Here is a 14,713-nt window from a genome sequence, read left to right as displayed (position 1 = left end):
AGGTGTCTTAAGTGGTTAGGAGTTGCCAGCAGGGGGTGGCACTGAGGCGAGAGAGACGTGCGCCAACGTTCAGGGAACGGAACAATGTTTTGGGTTTTTTTGATGACGAGCAGCTGATCAAACGGTATCGTTTAGACAGAGCGGATATTATTTTTGTCACAGATTTAATACTTTTCGATTCCTTGTTGATTTCTGCATGTGTCTGCAGTGGGCTAGTATATATAGAGCCACCCACACCAGTTTCAAATTAGTTGCCTAATTAATGAATTGGAAAGAAAATGTTATGACAGTAGCGTATGTGTGTGGCCGTGAGGTGAGTGACGTCAGTGAGTGTGTGGGCGAGAGAAGAGAGGGAGCGGTAGCGTGAGTGCCGGCGGGGACTAGTTTGTTTTGTATTATTTTGTAGTTTATTGTCAAAATATACACTCCCATTGTCCACTTAAATATTTCCAAGATATTTCTTTATTCTTAGACAACGGATTCCCTTACGTGATTGGTCATTTCTATGGACACAGAAATGACGTCACCTAAAATTGCGTTTACGGCACATAGTAATGTCGTAATTCAGCTCTGAGTGTGACACTTAAGATTCAGTCCTACACTTCGCTGAAAGTGTGAGTAAGACGCTTGATAACTAACTTTTAAGTGCAGCTTATTTGGAACATGAATACATTTACATCATAATATATCACACAATTTCATATCATTTCCTTTACATCATGCCCGAAAAGGAGTAGGAAGAAGCAAAGCTTATTTAATCCTACCCCTTTCCCACTTCAAAGCATTTACAATTATATAAAATCATTTACTGACCTTTTTATATAATAAAATAACATCTATGAATTAGTATATACAACAGTTTGTAATATGTAATTAATTAATTCAGTCATTATTAACATACTGAGATGAAGAATATTTTCAATAAGGTTGGAAGTTTTTCTCATAATTCTTCTTCTTTGTACTTTGTAAGCACTATTAATTTAAACAACCTCTTAAAGTGGATTATGTCTGTACAATTTTTAACTTCTTTACTTAATCCATTCCATCATTTAATTCCACATACTGTTATGCTAAAAGTTTTAAGTGTTGTACGTGCATATAAATGTTTTAAATTATTTTTTCCTCTAAGGTTATATTTCTCCTCTTTAGTTGAGAAGAAATGTTGTACATTCTTTGCTAGCAGGTTATAGATTGCTTTGTACATCATTTTAGCTGTTTGCAATTTTACCAAATCACCAAACTTTAATATTTTTGACTTAATAAATAAAGGGTTTGTATGTTCTCTATATCCAACATTATGTATTATTCTAACTGATGTTTTTTGTAACATGGTTAACGAATGTAGCGCACATTTGTAGTTATTTCCCCATATTTCTGCACAATAAGTCAGATATGGTAACACTAGTGAGCAGTAGAGAATATGAAGTGATTTTTGGCCCAGGACGTGTTTTGTTTTATTCATTATTGAAATGTTTTTTGCTACCTTATGTTGTATGTTTTGTATATGAGATTTCCAGTTCATTTTATCATCTATTAAAGGCCTACTGAAAGCCACTACTAGCGACCACGCAGTCTGATAGTTTATATATCAATGATGAAATCTTAACATTATAACACATGCGAATACGGCCGGGTTAACTTATAAAGTGACATTTTAAATTTGCCGCTAAACTTCCGGTTCGAAACGCCTCTGAGGATGACGTATGCGCGTGACGTAGCCCGGGGAACACGGGTATGCCTTCCACATTGAAGCCAATACGAAAAAGCTCTGTTTTCATTTTATAATTCCACAGTATTCTGGACATCTGTGTTCGTGAATCTGTTGCAATCATGTTCATTGCATTATGGAGAAGGAAGCTGAGCAAGCAAAGAAGAAAGTTGTCGGTGCGAAACGGACGTATTTTTCGAATGAAGTCAGCAACAACAGTACACAGCCGGCGCTTCTTTGTTTACATTCCCGAAAGATGCAGTCAAGATGGAAGAACTCGGATAACAGAGACTCTAACCAGGAGGACTTTTGACTTCGATACACAGACGCCTGTAGAGAACTGGGACAACACAGACTCTTAGCAGGATTACTTTGATTTGGATGACAAAGACGCAGACGTGCTACTGTGAGTATGCAGCTTTGGCTTCTAAACATTTGATCGCTTGACCGTATGTGCGCAACTTTTTTTTTGCGTATGTACGTAACTTTTTAAAAATATATAAGCTTTATGAACCTTGGGTTAGGTGAACGGTCTTTTGGGCTGAGTGATTGTGTGTGTTGATCAGGTGTTTGAATTGTATTGGCGTATTCTATGGAGCTAGGAGCTAGCATAGGAGCTAGGAGTTAGCATAACAAAGACGTAGGTGTTTTTATGCAGGATTAATTTGTGGCATATTAAATATAAGCCTGGTTGTGTTGTGGCTAATAGAGTATATATATATGTCTTGTGTTTATTTACTGTTGTAGTCATTCCCAGCTGAATATCAGGTCACCCCCGGCTCTCACAGCATCTTCCCTATCTGAATAGCTTCAACTCCCCACTAGTCCTTCACTTGCACTTTACTCATCCACAAATCTTTCATCCTCGCTCAAATTAATGGGGAAATTGTCGCTTTCTCGGTCCGAATCTCTCTCACTTCATGCGGCCATCATTGTAAACAATAGGGAACTTTGCGTATATGTTCAACTGACTACGTCACGCTACTTCCGGTACAGGCAAGCCTTTTTTTTATCAGATACCAAAAGTTGCAATCTTTATCGTCGTTGTTCTATACTAAAGCCTTTCAGCAAAAATATGGCAATATCACGAAATGATCAAGTATGACACATAGAATAGATCTGCTATCCCCGTTTAAATAAAAAAAATTCATTTCAGTAGGCCTTTAATACTCCCAAAAATCTGGTTTCTTTTACCCTTTCGATGTCTACTCCGTTTACTTGTATTTGCGTATGATGCTCTTTCCTACTATTACCAAATAGCATTATTTTAGTTTTACTGAGATTCAAAGATAGTCTGTTTTTGTCAAACCATCTTTTTAATTGGTTCATTTCTTCTGTTATTATTTGTATTATCTTCTGTGTGTTCTATTTATATTTACTGTTAATGAAAGCTCATAATAAAATGAAAAAAATAGTTCCGAGGAGGACAAAAAAGGTGCAATATCTCACACCACCAAGGAATGTAAATTATTTCCACATATAAAATAATGTGGCCTTGAGTTTGTGTACTAGTTGCCCTAAAGAGTGTTGCTGCATCTGTGTTTGGGTGTGAGACGGTGAGAGGAGAGAAAGGATGAAAAGAAGAAGACACCGACCCGCCTCAAGCGCTCCTTGACAAAGTGCAGCTCCTCCCGGGAGTGCACTGACAGCAGGTGGGCGCCCATCATCTGACAGGCCAGGGAGACGGCGTGCCAGCCCAGAGTCTGCTTGGCCACCAGGTACTCGGCGCCGCGGTAGAAGACCCAGGGATCGCCCTCTGTGGGACAAGCGCAGGTCACTGCAGGCCGACTGGCGAGCGCTTCAAGATGGCGGACTTACGCTCCGTGTACCAGTAGGGAGTCTTCAGTTGGCCCCCTGGAACATACAGAAGGTGTAAACAAACATGTCGTCACTTGAGGACGAGACTGACTCCTACCTCTGGGCAGCTGACACACCCACTCGTGTTGGCCGTCACACCGCTGTGGGAGGACACGGTCGCTCAGGTGACTGAACACAGCACAGTCTTCCCCCTCACTGATGTCCTCCAGGAAGGACGTCCGCACCTGCACAAGATCTAGACTTTAATGTACTCACTCTCTAACACCAACAATTAGACTTTAATGTGCTCACTCACTCTCTAACACCAACAATTAGACTTTAATGTGCTCACTCACTCTCTAACACCAACAATTAGACTTTAATGTGCTCACTCACTCTCTAACACCAACAATTAGACTTTAATGTACTCACTCTCTAACACCAACAATTATACTTTAATGTGCTCACTCTCTAACACCAAGAATTAGACTTTAATTTATTCACTCATTTAAGGCTCTAATGACTTAACATCAAATATTACACTTCTAAAATGATTTTGGAAAACAGTTCCTATTTTTGCCATAAAAAAATGAGTTTTGACAAAACGCATAAAAGATTAAAAAAAAAAAAACATTATATTGACAGATTGACCTTAAGTTGATCTAGAGCAGGGGTCACCAACCTTTTTGAAAGCAAGAGCTACTTCTTGGGTACTGATTAATGCGAAGGGCTACCAGTTTGATACACACTTAAATAAATTGCCAGAAATAGCCAATTTGCTCAATTTACCTTTAACTCTATGTTATTATTAATAATTAATGATATTTACACTTAATTGAACGGTTTAAAAGAGGAGAAAACACGAAAAAAATGACTATTAAATTTTGAAACATAGTTTATCTTCAATTTTGACTCTTTAAAAATCAAAATTCAACCGAAAAAAAGAAAAGAAACACTAGCTAATTCGAATCTTTTTGAAAAAATTAAAAAAATAATTTATGGAACATCATTAGTAATTTTTCCTGATTAAGATTAATTTTAGAATTTTGATGACATGTTTTAAATAGGTTAAAATCCAATCTACACTTTGTTAGAATATATAACAAATTGGACCAAGCGATGAGGTGGCGACTTGTCCAGGGTGTACCCCGCCTTCCGCCCGATTGTAGCTGAGATAGGCTCCAGCGACCCCAAAGGGAATAAGCGGTAGAAGATGGATGGATGGACCAAGCTATATTTTTAACAAAGACAAATCATTATTTCTTCTAGATTTTCCAGAACAAAAATTTTAAAAGAAATTCAAAAGACTTTGAAATAAGATTTAAATTTGATTCTACAGATTTTCTAGATTTGCCAGAATATTTTTTTTGAATTTTAATCATAATAAGTTTGAAGAAATATTTCACAAATATTCTTCGTCGAAAAAACAGAAGCTAAAATGAAGAATTAAATTAAAATGTATTTATTATTCTTTACAATAAAAAAAATACATTTACTTGAACATTGATTTAAATTGTCAGGAAAGAAGAGGAAGGAATTTAAAGGGTAAAAAGGTATATGTGTTTAAAAATCCTAAAATCATTTTTAAGGTTGTATTTTTTCTCTAAAATTGTCTTTCTGAAAGTTATAAGAAGCAAAAGTAAAACAAATGTATGAATTTATTTAAACAAGTGAAGACCAAGTCTTTAAAATATTTTCTTGGATTTTCAAATTCTATTTGAGTTTTGTCTCTATAGAATGAAAAATGTCGGGCAAAGCGAGACCAGCTTGCTAGTAAATAAATACAATTTAAAAAATAGAGGCAGCTCACTGGTAAGTGCTGCTATTTGAGCTATTTTTAGAACAGGCCAGCGGGCTACTCATCTGGTCCTTACGGGCTACTTGGTGCCCGCGGGCACCACGTTGGTGACCCCTGATAGAGATTCAACCGTCGAATAAAAATAAAGATAATAATAATAACAATGTATGATTATTTGCTAACATTTTTATGACTGAGACCATTTTGGGTCTGGACCAAACTTAAACCTAAAGGTTAAATAAATCTATATATTGTATTCTTTTTTAAAATGAAAATTATCAAACATGCTTTAGTTTCAGTGGAAAAAGTTTACACACCTGTTCTATAATAGCTTAGCTAGAATTTTTACTATTTAAAAAAATTTTTTTTTTGCAACCTGTACCCCTTTCTACGGAGCCCCTAAAGGTACATGGGGGAACATTTTTTATTAATAATTTTTTTTATTTTTTATTTTTTAGACATGTATCTCATGCATCTCAAAAAGCCTCAATTTTTTTTTATAAAGTTATAAAAAAAAACAAAAAAACTATTATAATTTTTTTTTTTTTAGACATGTATCTCGTGCGCGCGAGAAACTATCTGGTGCGCAAAAGATACATGTCTAAAAAAAAAAAAAAAAAAAAAAAAAAATTATAAATTTTTTATTTATTTTTTTATAACTTTATAAAAAGTTTCTCATATGCACGAGATAGTTTCTCGTGCGGGAAAAAAAAAATTATAATTTTAAAAAAATTTTTTTTTTTTTTTTAGACATGTATCTCATGCATCTCAAAAAGCCTCAAAATTTTTTTATAAAGTTATAAAAAAAAAAAAAAAAACTATTATAATTTTTTTTTTTTTAGACATGTATCTCGTGTGCGCGAGAAACTATCTGGTGCGCAAAAGATACATGTCTAAAAAAAATAAAAAATAAAAAAATTAATTATAAATTTTTAAAAATTTTTTTTATAACTTTATAAAAAGTTTCTCATACGCACGAGATAGTTTCTCGTGCGGGAAAAAAAAAATTATAATTTTTTTTTTTTTTTTTTTTTTTTTTAGACATGTATCTCATGCATCTCAAAAAGCCTCAAATTTTTTTTATAAAGTTATAAAAAAAACCAAAAAAACTATTATAATTTTTTTTTTTTTAGACATGTATCACGTGCGCATGAGAAACTATCTGGTGCGTACAAGATACATGTCTAAAAAAATAAAATAAAATAAAATAAATTATACATTTTTCAATTTTTTTTTTTATAACTTTATAAAAAGTTTTTCGGACTCAAAATTTTTTTATAAGGTTATAAAAAAAAACAAAAAAACTATTATAATTTTTTTTTTTTTTAGACATGTATCACGTGCGCATGAGAAACTATCTGGTGCGCAAGAGATACATGTCTAAAAAAAATAAAAAATGTAAAAATAAATTATACATTTTTTTTAATAACTTTATAAAAAGTTTCTTGTACGCACGAGATAGTTTCTCGTGCGGGGAAAAAAAATGTTTATAATTTTTATTTTTTTTATTTTTTTTTTTAGACATGTATCTCATGCATCTCAAAAAGCCTCAACATTTTTTTATAAAGTTATAAAAAAAAAAAAAAAAACTATTATAATTTTTTTTTTTTTATACATGTATCTCGTGCGCATGAGAAACTATCTGGTGCGTACAAGATACATGTCTAAAAAAATAAAATAAAATAAAATAAATTATACATTTTTAAAAATTTTTTTTTATAACTTTATAAAAAGTTTCTCGTACGCACGAGATAGTTTCTCGTGCAGGGAAATTTTTTTTTAAATAATTTTTAAAATTTTTTTTTTAGACATGTATTTCCTGCGCACGAGAAACTTTCTCGTACGTACGAGATACATGTCTAAAAAAAAAAAATTATTACATTTTTTTTGCCCCCCTTATGTCCCTTTAGGGGCTCCCTACCTCTCAGATCTCCTGATAAAAAGAGCAATATAAATAATAAGTATTACTTTTTTTTTTTTTTACATTATTGAGTGTGCATCCCCTTTGAAGGCATCTTTCCTGTGAGTACACATTTTGCTGTGGCAAATATCTGTAATTAGTCCAAAAAAAGGCAAATATCAGTTCAAACATGAATGAGCAAACCCCCTGCAGTGCCTGGTTAACGCTGCGTGCAAGGGGGGACAGAGAGAGTGTGACACGCCCCGTCTTCCTCTCATCCACCCTCGTCATCAAGCATGATCTGCGTGTTTAGGTGGAGGACATTATCAAGACTACTTACAGGTGAGCCATCGGACCACTCCCACTCTCCAGGATGTTCAGGGTCTCTCTTGTTCAGGCCCACCCAAAACCAGCGAGCCTCTGTTCTGAAAAGTAGCAGCAGAACACAAACAGTCCTTCTTAAAACTGACCTGGGCCGATACAACGTTTCCACTTACGAGACCATTTCGATATCGCGGCCTCAAGTGTCAACCGTTACCATGGCGGCAGCACTCGTACGCACTTGTGTTATTTAGCAGTGTGGAATGTTAGAAAACATAGTCATTATTACTGTAACCGTCTGGAATTGACTTATGCTGTCTTTAAGTTGAAGTGAAGTGGGAATTTGTTCTAAATAGTGATTTCATGTGCGATACAAGCAGTCCTGCAGCATGTTTACTTATGTGTGATTTCATGTGCGATCACACACAAGTACACACCCTGCAGGACTGCTTGTATCGCACATGATATCACACACAAGTAAACACGCCGCAGGACTGCTCGTATCGCACATGATATCACACACAAGTAAACATGCTGCAGGACTGCTCGTATCGCACATGATATCACACACAAGTACACACCCTGCAGGACTGCTTGTATCACACATGATATCACACACAAGTAAACAAGCTGCAGGACTGCCTATATCACACACAACTAAACAGACTGTAGGCCTGAGTGTATCGCACATGATATCACACACAAGTAAACAGACTGTAGGACTGAGTGTATCGCACATGATATCACACACAAGTAAACAGACTGTAGGCCTGAGTGCATCGCACATGATATCACACACAAGTAAACAGACTGTAGGCCTGAGTGCATCGCACGTGATATCACACACAAGTAAACAGACTGTAGGCCTGAGTGCATCGCACATGATATCACACACAAGTAAACAGACTGTAGGCCTGAGTGCATCGCACATGATATCACACACAAGTACACAGACTGTAGGACTGAGTGTATCGCACATGATATCACACACACAAGTAAACAGACTGTAGGCCTGAGTGTATCGCACATGATATCACACACAAGTAAACAGACTGTAGGACTGAGTGTATCGCACATGATATCACACACACAAGTAAACAGACTGTAGGCCTGAGTGCATCGCACATGATATCACACACAAGTAAACAGACTGTAGGCCTGAGTGTATCGCACATGATATCACACACAAGTAAACAGACTGTAGGACTGAGTGTATCGCACATGATATCACACACAAGTAAACAGACTGTAGGCCTGAGTGTATCGCACATGATATCACACACAAGTAAACAGACTGTAGGCCTGAGTGCATCGCACATGATATCACACACAAGTAAACACACTGTAGGACTGAGTGCATCGCACATGATATCACACACAAGTAAACAGACTGTAGGCCTGAGTGCATCGCACATGATATCACACACACAAGTAAACAGACTGTAGGCCTGAGTGTATCGCACATGATATCACACACAAGTAAACAGACTGTAGGCCTGAGTGTATCGCACATGATATTACACACACAAGTAAACAGACTGTATGCCTGAGTGCATCGCACATGATATCACACACAAGTAAACAGACTGTAGGCCTGAGTGTATCGCACATGATATCACACACAAGTTAACACGCTGTAACTCGCATTTCTATTCTAATACCATCACAGCGATACAGTCCCTGTATCTGAAATATAGTAGTCAATGGCATGGTGTTACAGTATCCTTACAGCCTGCACGATGACAGCATTAAAAAAAAGCCATAGGGCGGTACCAACCCTTGGAACATGTGACTGAGGAGTTGCTGGACAAACACCTGCTCCTCATAGCCATGGAAAGTGACCAGCTGGCTGCCCAGGGCCTGGCAAAAGAAATCGGCCTCCACCCACGAGCGTTTCATCAGCACTTTTTCATCGTGGAACACCTGGAAGACAATTAATACTCACCGTCAGCTGAGGAGTCAACACTTCTTCGTTAAAGTCAAGAGCAAAATTGTACTCCTTGTTGCCTGACCAGAAGACTAGATTACGTAACATCTGGAGAAGCAAGGCAAGTCTGCCCCCTAGTGGCTGCTTGCATCTGGGGGAAGAAAGAGGATGATAGGATAGGATGTCTAAGTGTGTCACCGATGTATTGTCGTGGAGATAAAAGTCACTTTAAATGTCCATTTCACGTGCTCGACTCTCATTTTCAAGAGGATATAGTATCCCAGGTGCTTTAAAATACAAATCCGTGATCCACAATAGAAAAAGGAGAGAGCACATAGTTCTGTGAGGTCCGGTTGCTAAGTTGCTAAATTAGCCTTAGCGTTGTTAGCAACAGCATTGTTAAGCCTTACCAGGCTGAGAATTTTTAACCGTGTAGTTACATGTACATGGTTTAATATTATTGTTGGTCTTCTGTCTATCCTTCCAGTCAGGGGTTTATTTATTTTGTTTCTATCTTCATTTGAGAACGATGCTATCACGTTAGCTCAGTAGCTAAGTGTGTCACCGATGTATTGTCGTGGAGATAAAAGTCACTTTAAATGTCCATTTCGCGTGCTCGACTCTCATTTTCAAGAGGATATAGTATCTGAGGTGGTTTAAAATACAAATCCAAGATCCACAATAGAAAAAGGAGAGAGCACATAGTTATGTGAGGTCCGGTTGCTAAGTTGCTAAATTAGCCGTAGCGTCGTTAGCAACAGCATAGTTAAGCCTTACCAGGCTGAGAATTTTTAACCGTGTAGTTACATGTCCATGGTTTAATAGTATTGTTGCTCTTCTGTCTATCCTTCCAGTCAGGGGTTTATTTATTTTGTTTCTATCTTCATTTGAGAACGATGCTATCACGTTAGCTCAGTAGCTAAGTGTGTCACCGATGTATTGTCTTGGAGATAAAAGTCACTTTAAATGTCCATTTCGCGTGCTCGACTCTCATTTTCAAGAGGATATAGTATCCGAGGTGGTTTAAAATACAAATCTGTGATTTACAATAGAAAAAGGAGAGAGTACATAGTTCTGTGAGGTCCGGTTGCTAAGTTGCTAAATTAGCCTTAGCGTCGTTAGCAACAGCATAGTTAAGCCTTACCAGGCTGAGAATTTTTAACCGTGTAGTTACATGTACATGGTTTAATAGTATTGTTGGTCTTCTGTCTATCCTTCCAGTCAGGGGTTTATTTATTTTGTTTCTATCTTCATTTGAGAACGATGCTATCACGTTAGCTCAGTAGCTAAGTGTGTCACCGATGTATTGTCTTGGAGATAAAAGTCACTTTAAATGTCCATTTCGCGTGCTCGACTCTCATTTTCAAGAGGATATAGTATCCGAGGTGGTTTAAAATACAAATCTGTGATTTACAATAGAAAAAGGAGAGAGTACATAGTTCTGTGAGGTCCGGTTGCTAAGTTGCTAAATTAGCCGTAGCGTCGTTAGCAACAGCATTGTTAAGCCTTACCAGGCTGAGAATTTTTAACCGTGTAGTTACATGTCCATGGTTTAATAGTATTGTTGCTCTTCTGTCTATCCTTCCAGTCAGGGGTTTATTTATTTTTGTATCCATCTTCATTTGAGAACGATGCTAGCACGTTAGCTCAGTAGCTAAGTGTGTCACCGATGTATTGTCTTGGAGATAAAAGTCACTTTAAATGTCCATTTCGCGTGCTCGACTCTCATTTTCAAGAGGATATAGTATCCGAGGTGGTTTAAAATACAAATCTGTGATTTACAATAGAAAAAGGAGAGAGTACATAGTTCTGTGAGGTCCGGTTGCTAAGTTGCTAAATTAGCCGTAGCGTCGTTAGCAACAGCATTGTTAAGCCTTACCAGGCTGAGAATTTTTAACCGTGTAGTTACATGTCCATGGTTTAATAGTATTGTTGCTCTTCTGTCTATCCTTCCAGTCAGGGGTTTATTTATTTTTGTATCCATCTTCATTTGAGAACGATGCTAGCACGTTAGCTCAGTAGCTAAGTGTGTCACCGATGTATTGTCTTGGAGATAAAAGTCACTTTAAATGTCCATTTCGCGTGCTCGACTCTCATTTTCAAGAGGATATAGTATCCCAGGTGGTTTAAAATACAAATCCGTGATCCACAATAGAAAAAGGAGAAAGTGTGGAATCCAATGAGCCAGCTTGTACCTAAGTTACGGTCAGAGCGAAAAAAGATACGTCCTGCACTGCACTCTAGTCCTTCACTGTAACGTTCCTCATCCACAAATCTTTCATCCTCGCTCAAATTAATGGGGTAATCGTCACTTTCTCGGTCCGAATCTCTCTCGCTCCATTGTAAACAACGGGGAATTGTGAGGAATACTAGCTCCTGTGACGTCACGCTACTTCCGCTACAGGCAAGGCTTTTTTTTATCAGCGAGCAAAAGTTGCCAACTTTATCGTCGATTTTCTCTACTAAATCCTTTCAGCAAAAATATGGCAATATCGCAAAATGATCAAGTATGACACATAGAATGGATCTGCTATTCCCGTTTAAATAAAAAAAAATCATTTCAGTAGGCCTTTAAAGTTACAGTTAAAGTACCAATGCTTGTCACACACACACTACGTGTGGTGAAATTTGTCCTCTGCATTTGACCCATCCCCTTGTTCACCCCCTGGGAGGGTTAGGTATCTAGACCAGGGGTGTCCAAAGTGCGGCCCGGGGGCCATTTGCGGCCCGCAGGTAATTTTTTAAAGGCCCCACGGCACATTCTAAAAATACGATGAAAAAAATCTAAAAACATAAAAAGTGGTATAAAAGAGCAAACAGGTGAAATGTAACAAGAAAATGTTGCATTATTGACTCTAATAACACAAAGCTGCCATGCAGGCTGTTTCTTTCTTTAAAAAATAATAATGAATCAAAATCAACGTCATTATGAATTATTGACCTATTCAAGGCTCCAATTACTTCACATGAAATATTCCACTTTGAGATATTTGGGGGGGAAAATGTTGCATATTTTTTGGTTGCCATTTAAAAAAACAAAGTTTTTTAAAGAAGGGCCTAAAAAGAACAAACAAAAAACAAAAACAACAATAAAACTTATAATTGACGGATAGATCTGAAGTTGATCTTAAGTGGTAAAAGTGTAAAAAAATGTTGGATTTATTGTTTTAAACTTAACTGAGCCTTTTTGGATCCTCAATCATTTTAGTGGGACTTTTTTTTTTTAAGTGTCATTGCTCAAAAAAATAATGAATTAAAATCAATGTTGTTATGAGTTATTGACCTTTTTAAGACTCCAATTATTATATAATCTCAAATATTCCACTTTAAAATTTTATTGGGGGAAAATGTTGCATATTTTGTGTTTTCTTCCATAAAAAAACACGGTTTTCCTTGACAAAAACGGCATACAACTTAAATCTTTAAAAGTGTCATATTGACAGATAGACCTTATGTTGATCTAGAGATTTAAACCTTGAATAATAATAATAATAATAATACTAAATAATGACACATTTGTAATATTTTTTTGGACCAAAACCTTTTGGGGTCCCCGGGATCAAGTCTGAGTGGAGGCCTAAATGTATCTTTTTTATACATACATTGTATTGGTTTTTAAAATCAAAAATACCAAAATGGCCCCCGCTTGCTTTGATTTTTCAGTGTGCGGCCCTCAGTGGAAAAAGTTTGGACACCCCTGATCTAGACTGTCTGGAGTGGGGAAAAAGCACATACACATATTACAACGTACATCTTGAGATATCTAGCAACAGAGGGGAGGGGGAGGGGGGCCATGGTGGCGGGCCGCAGCTCTCAGGCGCTGCCCATCCGTCCATCACCCCTATTGGATTTGCGTCAAGGGCGTTTAGTTGGGGGTGGGGTATGTGTCTGTGGCGTGTATTTTTTTTGTGGATGCATGTGTGTGTGTACGCCTGCAGTGTGTCTCTGTTCTGCAGCCTTGATATCGTGCAGCCGATAGTCAGTCCAACAGGGCCGGCCCGTGGCATAGGCCGTATAGGCAAATGCTAAGAGCGCCGTCCATTAGGGGGCGCCACGCCAGTGCCACAAATGTTGGAGAGAAAAAAAAAAAAAAAAGTTGGTACTATTATTTCTAAATACAAAAAATAATCCCACGTTAATTAAAATGCAAAGTAAAGCCTATTTAATAGACATATTATTTGTTACAACATTACGCCCCCCCCCCCCTATCCCCCCGCACGGTGCGCCCCCTCCCTTCCCGTATCATGACTCTTACCACATCAAAAAGTCAACACAAGATGTCAAAACGGCCAAAACTGTCAGGTGCCCAGGGAAGAAAAAATATAGAAAAGAAGAGGAGGAGAAACGAGAAAAAGACAGAGGTAGCAGGTAGGTAACGTTAGCCTACATTAAATGATTTGTCTGTTACAGAATGTGATAGTAACCTGGCTTTTTAGCATTAAGCTAATGTTACATGATTCGGCAATTGCTCATCAATAAATAGCTAGTTCTGTTTTAACGTCGGGTTAATATTGTGGAGGGGGCTAAATTGTTATGGAAAATAATAATGTAACGTTAGGTAATTACAGTACTCCCACCTTACATTCCTCAGGGACATTTGTATTAGATCTTTTAAGCAGGTGTTTTTTGTTGACATTGTTATTGCCTTCTGGTTAGCTAATGTTTGCCCTGCAGGTAATAGTCACTTTTCCACCCCTTTATATATTAGGTATAGTTGTAAGCCTAGTTGTTAAAGTGCACATCATTAATGTTAATTAAGCAATATCACATGAGAGGGAATGCTGTTTTTTAATTTGAGCACTGCTGTGATTCGGTTAAAGATAATCATAACATAACATTCTCATATAATATGTTAATTTGCTTTCTTTAAGTAAAAAAAAAAGGTCGGTTTCTTGTGATATACACTTCACTGCCGATGTGGGGGGGGCGCCACCTAAAATCTTGCCTAGGGCGCCAGATTGGTTAGGGCCAGGCCTGCAGTCCAAAGTCAACAACAACAACAACAACAAGGTAGTTTGTTGTGTCTTCCCCGCACTGTCCTTCGGGAGAGTCTCCAAGCCGGGGCAACAATTTAAGTTAGAATGTTTTGTATGCGAGTGAAAATAAAATGTGCTTTTCACTCTAAATTGTCTATGTTATTAGGGATGTCCGATGATATCGGCCTGCCGATATTATCGGCCGATAAATGCGTTAAAATGTAATATCGGAAATTATCGGTATCGTTTTTTTTAAATTATCGGTATCGTTTTTTTCTTTCTTTTT

General features: G+C 37.2%; 1 protein-coding gene across 2 annotated transcripts in view; it reads right to left on the bottom strand.

The window, feature by feature from the left end:
* The window catches only part of pla2r1 (phospholipase A2 receptor 1), a 90,564-nt gene that overhangs the window by 41,834 nt on the left and 34,017 nt on the right, over positions 1 to 14,713 (bottom strand). For both annotated transcript variants that reach the window (XM_062035037.1, XM_062035046.1), the window contains exons 13-17: positions 9,302 to 9,447; positions 7,544 to 7,628; positions 3,624 to 3,750; positions 3,527 to 3,562; positions 3,304 to 3,464 (exon numbers count right to left, since the gene is read on the bottom strand). In XM_062035037.1, coding sequence (XP_061891021.1) covers positions 3,304 to 3,464; positions 3,527 to 3,562; positions 3,624 to 3,750; positions 7,544 to 7,628; positions 9,302 to 9,447 — 555 coding nt within the window. The remainder of the gene's footprint in view (positions 1 to 3,303; positions 3,465 to 3,526; positions 3,563 to 3,623; positions 3,751 to 7,543; positions 7,629 to 9,301; positions 9,448 to 14,713) is intronic.

This window comes from Entelurus aequoreus, linkage group LG02, assembly GCF_033978785.1.
Source record: "Entelurus aequoreus isolate RoL-2023_Sb linkage group LG02, RoL_Eaeq_v1.1, whole genome shotgun sequence".
Classification (NCBI taxonomy): Eukaryota; Metazoa; Chordata; class Actinopteri; order Syngnathiformes; family Syngnathidae; genus Entelurus; species Entelurus aequoreus.
Note: the sequence above shows the minus strand (reverse complement) of the source record. Positions and strands in the feature narration are given on the sequence as shown.